This window comes from Wyeomyia smithii, chromosome 2, assembly GCF_029784165.1.
Source record: "Wyeomyia smithii strain HCP4-BCI-WySm-NY-G18 chromosome 2, ASM2978416v1, whole genome shotgun sequence".
Classification (NCBI taxonomy): Eukaryota; Metazoa; Arthropoda; class Insecta; order Diptera; family Culicidae; genus Wyeomyia; species Wyeomyia smithii.
In genome coordinates this window covers 55,743,746-55,755,940 of record NC_073695.1, presented here as the reverse complement: position 1 = coordinate 55,755,940, position 12,195 = coordinate 55,743,746, and the positions used below count along the sequence as shown (strand labels likewise).

Genomic DNA, 12,195 nt, shown 5'->3' with positions numbered 1-12,195 from the left:
ACTGCCGCGCATAGCAAGTCACTCCCATTTGCATTTTCTGTAAAATTGAGTTATTACGCGTAAATGGTAGCTAACAATGCATAGTTTCGTAACAATGGATGAGCTCAACAAGTTTGTTCTGGAAAACTGCTGGAAAACATCCAAACATATTGTCCCATCTCGTAAGAAGCAATGTTATAAAATCATATAAAAACGCGTTTTTCTCGGCTTGCTGAAAATGCAGGTGGGACTTGTTATGCGCGGCAGCGTAGTCAAGCGTTCTACCAGCACCAGGAAAGTTTTGCATCAATTTGTATTGACACATGTTCAGAATCATGCGTGCGAATGGGTGGCGAGACATTATTCGTTTTCATAACTACAGCTTGTTAGCTGTTAGCTGAACCGAAGCAGGAGGATGCGCTTTCCAACTTTCTTTTCAAAATCGCATTTGAAGGTGCAGTAGGAAGAGCAAACGTACAATGAACCGATACGATCCTCACAAAATCTCACATGCTCCTTAGTTTTGTGAGCGACATTGATATCATCAGTATCGACCATAGGGTCTTGGAGGAGGCCTACTGGCATTTTCAGAGGGTGAGGTGGCATTGTCAGCGGTGAGGTTGGGAATCAGCACCAAATCTGCCAAAACAAAATACATGGTAGCTGACAGGGAGCATGGGTGTTCCAATTGGTACTGAAGTCGAGATTAATAAGGAACGATTTGAAGTGTTGATGAATTCGTCTATACGCTTGAGACATGTGACAACGATAAGAGCCGTGAAGTGAAACGACGAGTTATTGTTATAAACAAGGCCTTCTACGGACTACCCAACCAGCTAAGGCTCCGTAGTTTGCGAACTCGCACAAAACTAACACTGTAGAGAACGCTTATCATGGATATTGAAAGAAGCTGATCGACGAGTGCTCGGAGTTTTTAAGCGTTTAATCCTGCGATCGATACTTGGCGGTAAATTGATATACAAACATGCTGACATAACGAAGGTAATACAGCGTGACAGGCTTCAATGGGCTGGACATGTAACCAGAATGCCTGAAGAGAAAGCCGCCAAAACTGTCTTAAGCAAAAAACCAGGAAAAAGCCGTCGACTCCGTGGTAGGCCTCGCACTCGGTGGATATGCGCGGTGGAAGAAGTTGCACGATCTGCACTGTGTACGAGGTGACTGGAAAACGGCTGCCCAAAACAAAAAAACTGGACATCTTTAGGTCGTTCAGCTCTAGACCGGTAAGCAGTCCGTCGTCCAACAAAGTAATGTGAAATAAGGGAGTAAGCATTTGAGAACCTAGGATCTTGACCTCCGAATAAAAAAAAATTAAAATGTTACATGACCGCAAGTATGAAGACCAAAATTTTATTTTTTTTTCTATTTTATAGAATTAATTGATTTTATTTTATAGAGTTAAATGACAATAATAACTGTAATTTTCACAATTAGTAAGAATTAAAAAAAAAGTATTTGTAAAGTAATCAAACGCATTGTTTTGAACAAGACAGTACCATTTATTCGACCTTTTTTAACTGTGTGAATCATAGTCGGAACAAAATATGTATCATAATCGGAACAACCTTTTTTTCAGACTCATTTGCACTCAAATATGTTTAGGTAGGTAATTTAATTGTGTAAAACTATTCTTACCATCCAAAAATGGGCACTCTCAAGGAAAAAAAGTTTTTCTCACAAAAACTTTTCCATAAATTGTACCTTCATGAAATCCATCATCACATCAAGCACAGGCAAAGTGAAGCAGTGAAGTCTCAGAAGTAAACTGTTTCGATTAAGATTCAATCCTGTTCCGATCATGATACAAAACAGACTTTCGCATTTTATTGATTATTCCAACTTTATGGCAAATAATTTACACAAAAAGTGTTTCTACATAAAATTTAAATTTTATAAAAGCATGTTTTAAAACTAGTAATAAAATAGTGATACCTAAAGAATTCGAATGAAACTTTCTGAAGCTTCATATTTTTGCTGAATGTTTGATATTTTTTTATTAAATAATGGAGAAATTTAGCATATAATAATTGTTCCGATCATAGTACGTTTTCGAACTGCTCCGATCATGATACATTCCCTTACTCCTATAATTTTCAATTAAAATTTTGGATTGAAATTTGACGAAATGAATAATAAGTTTTTAAGTTGCCAGTATTTTTTAAAAATAACTGAGTATATTTTGTGCCTCCCTTGAAGTATTGTTCTATTGGCAAGGAAATTCTCTGTGAACTGATGAAAAGTCGCGATTGAAAGTTGAGACCATGACAGCTATTATAATTGCTAGGCAAAACCTCATTCTTTGATGCGACAAATTTCACAACCTCATTGTTAAAAATTACACTCTGCTACGCAAAATTCCATCAAACGCTTAGCATTGTATCATAGACTAAAGAAACATAGATATCTAAGTTGGGCTTTGCTGCATATAATCGCAAGGCAACACTGTGAAGTTCGCCACCTGTATGCCGTTGGGTGAACTATAATATATCCATACAGAAAAATATCATGATACTTTCTACCTTTTTGGAGGTTAGTTTGGCCAGATTTGTACACACAGAAGAATATCACGAATTTTGCTACCAGTTTAGTGATTAGTTTGACCAGATTTGTGAGGTACTTTCAACCGAGTATACTATAAGGTCTATAGATAACAATTCCACTTTATTACAAGAAGACTGAAAAGCGAATAGTGAAATTGACAATGATGATTGAAAATAAAATATTACATAGAAATAAATTCCTATCCTTGCACAAACGGATTTTAATGAGCCAAACGGCCAGCTGAAAAAAACTCCACGAAAAGTTACCCAACCTGATTGGAGCTACCATCAAAGAGCTAATTTACTCAGATTAAACATAGATTAAACACGACCACAAAGCGCAAATATGTATGGTAACCAGAAACCGTTAGAATATAGAAATTGTTAGTCTATTTAGATTTGTTTTAGTTACTGAGCGTAAGAATCTATTTATTGCAAAGTTAGCTGATTCAATAATAAATTATTCTGACAGTTCCGTCTGATTTCCACCTCGCTCGATGCGTAAACTCGTGAATTTTGCTTCACATGAACTGTAAACTTCATGCGTGGTTCACAACCAGGTTTTCACGACTAATTTTGCTAGCGAAAATTTTTCGCTTTTTCACTAGTCTAATTTTTCACTTCGATTGGAACTATAAACTATATGCTAAAAATGATGGGAAGTACAAAGTACTATGATACTTTTCTAGGTATGCGCATGGAATGTAATTCACCCAACCGCCATCAATTTCGAAGGGGCGTCACTTTTTTGTTTTTATGACTATGTTGTTTTTTTTTTGGAAAAAAAAACATGTTGAGCGCTGAAAATTACATTTAAATTATTTTTCCGGCAAATTAAAACTTAGTGTATCAAAAATCGATCGTTCAACGATCGGGGAGTTTAACAACGAACATTTGAAAAAAAGATGAAGAAAATCGGTTCAGTAGTTTCACCGCAGTCGTAAACACGGCAAAGACATTTTTTGGGTAACGCCATTCCGAGATAAACGCATATATAGTTTCTACTTTTGCTTATGCGGCCGTGGCGAAGCACGCTGTAAATCGCTCTTACTTTCTCCCTATTGCTCAGATCGTCATAAAACTATGTATAAATGTTCTCAAGATGAAGTACTTAAAGATAATGCAATAAATTTTTTTTCGACTTTTTGGAAACTAGAAAGTTATAGCATATTTATAACGAAATTTGTAACATTCTAACTGATTCTGATCTTTTTCCGCCAAAAACCTTACAAAACTGGCTATAATTCGTAATAATCAATGAGCAATTTCGATAGGAATTTTGCTATTTTAATTATTAACGAGACCAAGTTTAGAACACAAGTTTATATTTGACTGATCGGGAATTTATCGTGTCAACAATAACATAAAAAAACAATATACAGCGGTGATTGTTCGAAGTGAAATTGTTTACCCACAGTTTTGTTTGAAATTCGCACACGTACGAATTAATTTCGTAGAGCATAAAATCTTGGCTGAAAATGTTTTGGTAGAATAACGTGGTTGAACAAATAGTTTTCTAATATGAATAACTACTTTAGTCATTAAAATGAAATTCCACTGGTTTTAATCTTTGTTATACTGTATAACAGGGAGTACCAAATCTATATTTGTAAACGGAAGCAAATCGAAGAAAAAACAACTCACAACTGCCAACTCGAAGGACCCGAATCTTGCGATGAAAAACACAAATCCGTCATTTACTGCCGTTCGGCACCGACCTGTTATTTTGTCAACAGACCAGTTTCTCACACATCCGGAAAATCCCTTGACCCGCACCAAGCTTCAAGTGGTTTCTCGAGGTGTCCTTCTACATTCACTATCACGCACGGTTGATTTGAATCTCGGAAGCTCCGAAAGATTCGTTCGCTCATTTTCGCTGAAACCAATCCCAACACATTGTAGTCGGTTTATTTTTATCTCATCACACCCTACAATAAAACAAATAAACGTAGATTTTATCGCACAGAAGAGAAAACAAATCGCACTGCCCGTTTCTAGCTGACTGAATGCGTTTCACAATGCGTTTACGCCGTCTGTTGTTGGATGCGGTTTTTTTACTGCGGCCTGCACTCGAATGCATATATTCTCACTGACTCCAAAGCAATAACTTTTACTGTCGAACAGCTGCCACTCCGATTTAGGCAGATATACGTTTCTTCGACAACAAAAGAATGCAATCATTCTACGGCTACAAAATGTTTGACATTTCAGACGTCTTTAGATCTTCGAGTCACATTATGTTGAAATCGTACTGAGCATCAATTAATTTAATCAATTAATTTTGCGATTAAGTTACATATCAATCCAAAGCAAACTGAAGCGCAATTCTAGCGATTGTCGCTACTCACAAATTAAAAACAAAAGCACGGCGTAACTAGAGACAAGCAATAAATTCTTTAGATCTGAAAAACTGCTTGTTCTTTCACTTCCTTCACCGGCAATTGATCAACGTTGATCCACGCGGTCAGTGGTTTTAACGACCGAACCGCGCAAGTCACAAGCTGGCTGCTCTATCGCATCGCACGTTGACGCCTGTCCGAGTCATTCACGCAACTGACTGTTACCTCGAGTGAAAAGCAAGGGGCGACAGTGGAAAATTATGCGTATGCTTTACCCGATCTGATACTCGGGAAATGAATGTGGTGGATTTACTCTGGTGGATGAAATTTCGAACAGAAATTTCGATTACAAGATTTGGGGACGCATGATGACTGATTGTAGGTGTTCAGTTAGAATATAGCTTCAGAAATAGCATACTTTATGTTATTTATATCGAGTTGAAAACCATAAAATTGGTGTTTAATTTATTTAAAATTATGAAATTTATTATTTTTTTTAATTTAATAATTAAAATTACTAAATGTTCATTTATCATCTTCTCTGAACAGATATCAAACTTTTTGAAAAACATTTTTTAAAGATTTCTTCTGCTAAATTATATACGTCTTTAAAAAAACGCTTGAGTCGAAATAGTTCAGACACTTGTAGAGTAATCATGTATTCTAGTCGAAGGCAAAAGCGCAATCCAAACAACATAGAGACACCATTTTGATCGACCACTTTTTATTCGACTGCAATTTTGTGCAGATATTTAAAATTATTTTTGAAGCCACAACGGTTTTTTCGGTTAGTGTGATGTCTTTGGTAAAGTTGTAGAAGGTGGTTTCGTCCTTCAAAATACATACACTGTCGAAATAAATTTTTAATTGTAAAAAAAACTAGCAAACAATGGAATCTTGCTTTAATTTCTTATTCGGTCCGAAAAAACGAAAAAAAATCCAAAATACAGATGATTATTTTCGTAAAAATATATCTGGAAAGTTGGCACAAAACATTACCGTTCCCTCTGTAATACCTAAATCACGATGCTGCTCCACTAAAGTCAACTAGTAGTGTTGGAGCTTCGTGACAATGAAGTGTTTGCCATAATGGTAAGAAGCACACTGACGGATACATTCAACGTTTGCTCCAAGATGGCACCACTGCAGGAAAGCGTCGAGAAAAAAGCTTCTTTTGCTACAAGCACAAACGACACGTGCAGGTGTGTGTTATTTAAATAATAAATTTTCAAGGTAAAGGCATTTGTGGACATATGAAAACTTTAAACATTCAGAGGTACAAAATAGGTGGGATTTCAGTGTAAGATTACAGTGCGATCAATCTCGGATGTTTGTTGAGAGAATGCAGCAATTTGTTAAACATTCGTGGGCTACACTTACAATTTCAGATTGCATGTATTGTTCTGGAATCCAGTTCGAACACATGTATATAATCTAATCTGATCAAAAAATCAACATATTGCAAACATAAACAGTCAGTTTATATCAACCCGGTACGTACCAATACGAGCAATCGCGATCAAGTCTGACTGCCAGTGAAAGAACACAGCATCCGTACCTTGGGTGAACCAAATTTTCGTCAAAATATAAAAATAACACCCGAGAAACGCCAGGTGTTTAGAAATGAAAATTGCAAAACGAAGCCGATTTTCCAACTCGCTTGGAGAATATCAACTGAAGACGGTAGGATTTGCTCGAACGAGACTGTTCGATGGTGTGAGGTGAAATATTATAGCAATTCACTGGAAAACAGTGCAACCTCACCGAGAACACAGGGTAGGTTGCAAATTTTCGTGTCCGGAAAATTTTCATAGGTTATGAGAAAGAAAAATTTACGAAAAATCAAAAATAATACACTTGTCAACCATGAACAGCCTCTCACAATCTTAGACATGCACGCAACGCATTAATCATGATTCGCTCTGATTAAGGAATATTGTGACGATTATTTGAATATAATTCCCTGACTGCACAATGTGCAGCAACCGTACATAATTGTGGTGATTTTGCCAACACCGTTACCGAATTCACATGTGCTTTGCGATTAGGAACAGAAATAGTCTGTTGGAGCATTTAAATCGTAGCCAATTAAACTTTATTTTTTGACTACAGAAAATGATATGCTACCAATTAAAAAAGACAGATCAGTGTACTAGTAACAGTAACAGCCATGACTGGAAATATTTTTCACACAGATAAGAAGAGCAAAACAAAGCATTTCTACAAAATATTTTCAATGCAAATAATAAGTTTAATCCTAGACATGAAACCAGTCTACGAGAAACACTGCCGGATAGTGCTCATTATCGGATTTACCGATCCGCAGTAACCATGAAAATCATCTTGTTCAAGTGACCAAACCATTGCTCCGGCTAAACCATGCTCATGAACGTAGCCACACTGAAAGTCAAAGAAAATATGGCCAATAAATTTCCTATAGATTGAATGCTTTCGCTCAAACCAACCTTAATCCAGGTCATATCAACATCATCGTATCCAATCCATTGATTCCCCGTCACTCCGAATGCTATTTTCTGATTGTCCTCCCAATGGCGAACCCATTTCCGCGTGAAATACGGACAAATCTACAACAAGCAACAGTTCAACGTTAGGTGACTAGTGAATGCAAAAAAAAAGAACTAACCTCAAAATAAGCCAATGATCCAGATTCCTGCGTGTACGAACCGGCAACTCCCGGACCACTCGAACCAGCGCGCAGCCAATAATTGCCGGAATCCTGCAACGTAAACGTCCTACCATAGATAGGAATACCCAGTATCAACTTACTTGCCGGAGCTCCCTGCGACAGCCAATACATCACGCTGTGATGCACATTCAAAGTTCTCTGAAAATCTGTCCCATCCGATGGACCCTCGAAGAGGGGTGCGTTGTGACCGGTGACAGAGTCCCACGCGCCGTTGTAGTCATAAGTCATCAAATTGATGTAATCCAAGTGCTGGGAAATCCCCGGAATGTCGTACGATATTTCTGCAATATTCTGAGGAGCTCCGACGGCTGCCGTTAGCATCAGGCCACTGGCTGAAAGCACTTGTCTGAGCGCGTCAAGCATCAGGACGAAGTTAGCTCGATCATTATACGGATCGCCTCCCCGCTGCCCAGGGTATTCCCAGTCCATATCAATACCATCGAATCCATACTGGAAGCAAAAATCTCTTGCCGACTCTGCGAATCGCCATCTCAGGTCCGCACTGGCAGCAACACGGGAAAATATTTCCGATCCCACGCTGTACCCACCAACGGCAACCAACGTTCTCAAGCTTGGATTTGTGTATTTCAAATCATTAAACCTGCGCATGTTTCCCAGGTCAACGTCCAGCCAGTAATCCAAAATGGCTATGGTTCCATCCTCGTTTATTCCGACGAAAGAATAGATCACATGGGTGCAGAGCCAAGGATCGATATTATCCACGGTGAATTGACCCCGTCCTGAGCGGTAGTGCGCCCAGCTGCCATAATAGCATAGCAACGGTTCTGTGGAAGATTCGCAAATAACAGCTTTTCCTTGATATAATTTTAAAGCAAAGACTTACTTTGTGCGGTTACAACGCACGACAGCCCCAGCAGGGTAATGGCAGCTAACAAGCATTTAATGTTCATTATTCGGCAGAAGAACGAGGTCGACTAAGCGTCGCAATCTTTTCTAGCCGTACTTTTATCGGCTGGTAATTCCATCTCCAAATCAGTCTCTATCAGAAGCTACTGATAAGCTGACCCCTCGATGTTTTACGGTCCAATGAGTTCAAATGATAAGTCAATCAAGATTAAGCTTTTTTTTAATATCAGGTATAACTTCCCATAATCGAGGCATAAAATGCCATCGCCGTAATCATTGCTGGTAAGAAGAAGCTTCTGCCACCAACTGAGATGATGACCAAATTTGCCTTATTGAGCTGGTAGTTATTTATTCAGTCCAATTATACCTTTCCTGATACCTGAAAATAATACATTATTATTGCATTATCTATCTGTCTATATAAATAAAAAAGAGTTGGTGTCTGTAGGTTGCGATTTAACTCGAAAAGGAACCAAAGCAAAGCAAAGCCTCGATGCTACATTATACATTTATACACAGACTTCGCAGCCAACTGATTAGTGTACAGGACAATTGCGGGGCTAGCGCTATGATCCCACTGACACTAACAGTCTCTCCCGAGCCGAGACTGGAACCTGCGACGACTGGTACCTCGAGGCCATCTGGGAGATAACAGGTAGAACAGCTGAAAAAGGAACCAATAGATTCAAACGACTCATTTTGTGTTAGTTTCGGTTTTTTCTGCGTAAGGTTTATTTGATTTTCAACGTTAGATTTAATTGTTTTATGTATATTTCTGCTACACTCATGATGTTTTCAAAAGCTGAGGACTCTTTCAGTGGGTGTTAAAAATAATAAATTTCTCACTCCCCAAATCACCCTGAATTCAATGGCTATGCTCCGAATACCATCAAAGCAATAATCAGTTTCGATATTTTACCAAAACCCTAAAAAACTACATTGAGGAAAGTAAAATCAAATTGACCATCTACAAACATGCCCTGAATACCCTCACAGAAGTGAGCAGTGCAGATAAAAGTCATTTTCCCCAGCAAAATTCTTCGAAAATTACAGCCAATCATTTTCCATTTTCACTTCCAATGATCGCAGCACTCTTTCAGATACACTAGATTTTCGTCCTAGTAACGTGCTGTTATACTCAGATGAAATAGATCGCGCGCATCGTTCTCGGTTACGGAATAAATTTTGACGACAAATCCAACCAAATGATCTTCAATTTAAAGCGAAAAAGAAAAACAAACAGTCCACTCAACCAAAATGAACCTCACCGAAACACTTTTTCACTGACACTGGCCGATGCCTTGACAATCTTCGTTAACTGATAAACTGATTTTGTTGTCTTGCTTCCATTGCATGAAATATAATGAGGTGTTTTGACAGTTCACTTCCAAGCAAAAAGCGGCAAGGGAGAACTCTGAAAGGATTGTAAAAAAATAACGTTCATGGATGCTTTTTTTCACTTTCCCTCGAGAGTGTCAACAAATATCAACCCTGGAAGTGAGTTGAAATCTGATTCAGTAAAATAGATCAGATTTCACTACTTTGAAATCCAAGATGGCGCCTCCTTGTTTCTGGAAAATAACCTAAAATGGCCCTTCACTATCAGTTATGGGTATTTCTGGAATCTGGAAGATGCCTAGATCCCAGAATCCGTTCGGGAGCGTCACTTTGAAATTCAAGATGTCGTTTCTGATTTTTAAAAATTAACGTAGAATGGCCAAAAACGTTGAATTCGTTAATCCCAAGCAACGACGGGTTCGTTCGACTAGTCAGTAATAATTACTAATATCTGGAATCGAGAAAATCGAATCAAATAAATGCTTTGCATATGTTCGAAATACATTTTTGTAGGTACATAATTTTTGGTGTTATCAATCGAAAAATATTCCATGCTGATCAATACACACACATTTGCTCCGTTTCGAATCTGAAACAATTCTTATATTGCACTGCTTTACGCACCCAAGTTGAAAAGTATACTCTTGGAGGCTATTCTCGGTAGTCTTTCGCACCGAGAAATCCAACAAAAAACATGAATCGGAATAAGCGTAGGAGCGAACAAATTTGGTGCTCCTAATAGGGAACTGCTCCATTATTCATCTCATTAAGCCAATATTCACGAAGAATGAACGGATTGAACACCAAATTTTCACGAAATCATTGAACAAATAACAAAATACGCTTAAGTGCTCTTATGAAATCGTTTAGCATTGTATATTTAGTAAACTTAGCTAGATTTATCTTGAATTCTGTAAAACAAACCATTTTTCACAACGCTTCCATATCCATCTCAAAACTGGAATCACTGCGCAATTATTCATCTCACGACGCCCCCATATTCATCACACTGTTAATCATGAATGAATCACATTATCATGAATGAACGTAGCCGCAGTCCGTCGTAGTAGGTTACCTAGATATCCGCTGAAGTTGCTTACGTGCAAAATTGGTATCCTAGGTAACCACTGTAGTACTGTCGATTCATGTTCATTGAATCGGAATTAATCAACATTTTCAGTATGATTTTTTCATATTAACAGAAACTGATTTGGCAACTTTTGATTTTCTTCAACGCAGTGAAAACAGATGAAAATGCATACAGTTGAAATTTGGGAATTGTAGAAATGTCTCATATATTCCTGCTCGTTTTTGGAAATTTGAGGTGAACATTTCAAAGATTAAAGTATACTTAGTGTAGTGAGTATTTTTGCTTAGTGATTAAAATAAAAATTGGTCCGCTAGTTATGAAAAAAAACTTTGGTTAGCTGCTGAACGAGTTCCGTTGTAGCCGTATATACCATTTTGTTTTTGAGATGTGTGAGATGTCTGTTTTGATTTTGTTTTCTGAGATAGGTGGTTGAATTAAATGAGTTTTCGAATGCAGATGCCCGATCAAATTCAAATTTAGAGCTTTTAAGTAAGTTTTCGAGGATTTTACTTCATGAGAAACCTAAAGTGAACCAAAAATAAATCATTCCATGAATTAGCAGATTGGTTTAGTTTTTTCCTGTTTTCAATTGTGTTTTCATGTTGTATGATATGAATATGGACTGATATGAATAATGGAGCAGTTCCCCTATGTCATTTCGCATATTTGACAATCTATTAATATTTGACAATCAAACTAGTATGGCAAATACCAGTAAATATAGGTGTGTAACTAAGTTTTTACTATATTCAAATAGGTGGCGCCAACATTATAGTCTGATGGATTTGAACATATCTGAAAAGGGATAAACCAAACCAAGACAAATTGGAATTGGAAAATTGCTCATTAGGATTCTCAGACATTACAAACGTACGTAGCAATAACGGTGGGGATATTGGCTCGGACCACTATCCGGACGAACACATACGATTCGCATAGATTCTCTAGGATTCCTCACATTGGATTTGTGAGCGTCCTTCAAAAGGATTCCTGAAAAAAGAATCCTCAGGAATGCCCTGTATATGGCTCTAGGATTCTTGAATAAGAATCGTGGGTGGAAATCCTCCGGATCGTGTTTGCGATTCCTTTCACGATTCCGTCACCGTGTTAATCGGTATCCTAGGGATCCTTACTCAGGATTCTCTGCGTGTTAGTAAGGGTACCAAGCTGCGGTATCTTTACGCTCAAAACTATCTACCGTATACCACGCGCGACAACGCCGCGGCTTAACGTTAAGCAGGTCCGGGACCTTTAAACTGTGGAGGAATACGCGCAACAGCGCGAAGCGGTATTAGCGGAAGAGGCTTGGCGCAT

The 12,195-nt window shown here is 37.9% G+C and overlaps 1 protein-coding gene across 1 annotated transcript; it reads right to left on the bottom strand.

The window, feature by feature from the left end:
* Positions 1 to 7,096: 7,096 nt before the first annotated feature.
* Positions 7,097 to 8,761, bottom strand: LOC129722696 (chitinase-3-like protein 1). Its single transcript, XM_055676375.1, has 4 exons — positions 8,431 to 8,761; positions 7,524 to 8,371; positions 7,345 to 7,464; positions 7,097 to 7,279 (listed from the first exon to the last, which is right to left on the bottom strand). Exons 1-4 carry the CDS (start codon positions 8,495 to 8,497, stop codon positions 7,154 to 7,156), a joined length of 1,161 nt encoding a protein of 386 aa, XP_055532350.1. The 5' UTR covers positions 8,498 to 8,761; the 3' UTR covers positions 7,097 to 7,153.
* Between the last annotated feature and the right edge of the window lie 3,434 nt (positions 8,762 to 12,195).

What these genes read in the sequence shown, in the direction of transcription:
- LOC129722696 (XM_055676375.1), bottom strand. Translation starts at nt 8,497, where the DNA reads ATGAACATTAAATGCTTGTTAGCTGCCATTACCCTGCTGGGGCTGTCG. An exon ending in GTGCGTTGTAACCGCACAAA is followed by an intron (nt 8,372 to 8,430) that starts GTAAGTCTTTGC and finishes AATCTTCCACAG; the next exon opens with AACCGTTGCTATGCTATTAT. An exon ending in GATCATTGGCTTATTTTGAG is followed by an intron (nt 7,465 to 7,523) that starts GTTAGTTCTTTT and finishes TGCTTGTTGTAG; the next exon opens with ATTTGTCCGTATTTCACGCG.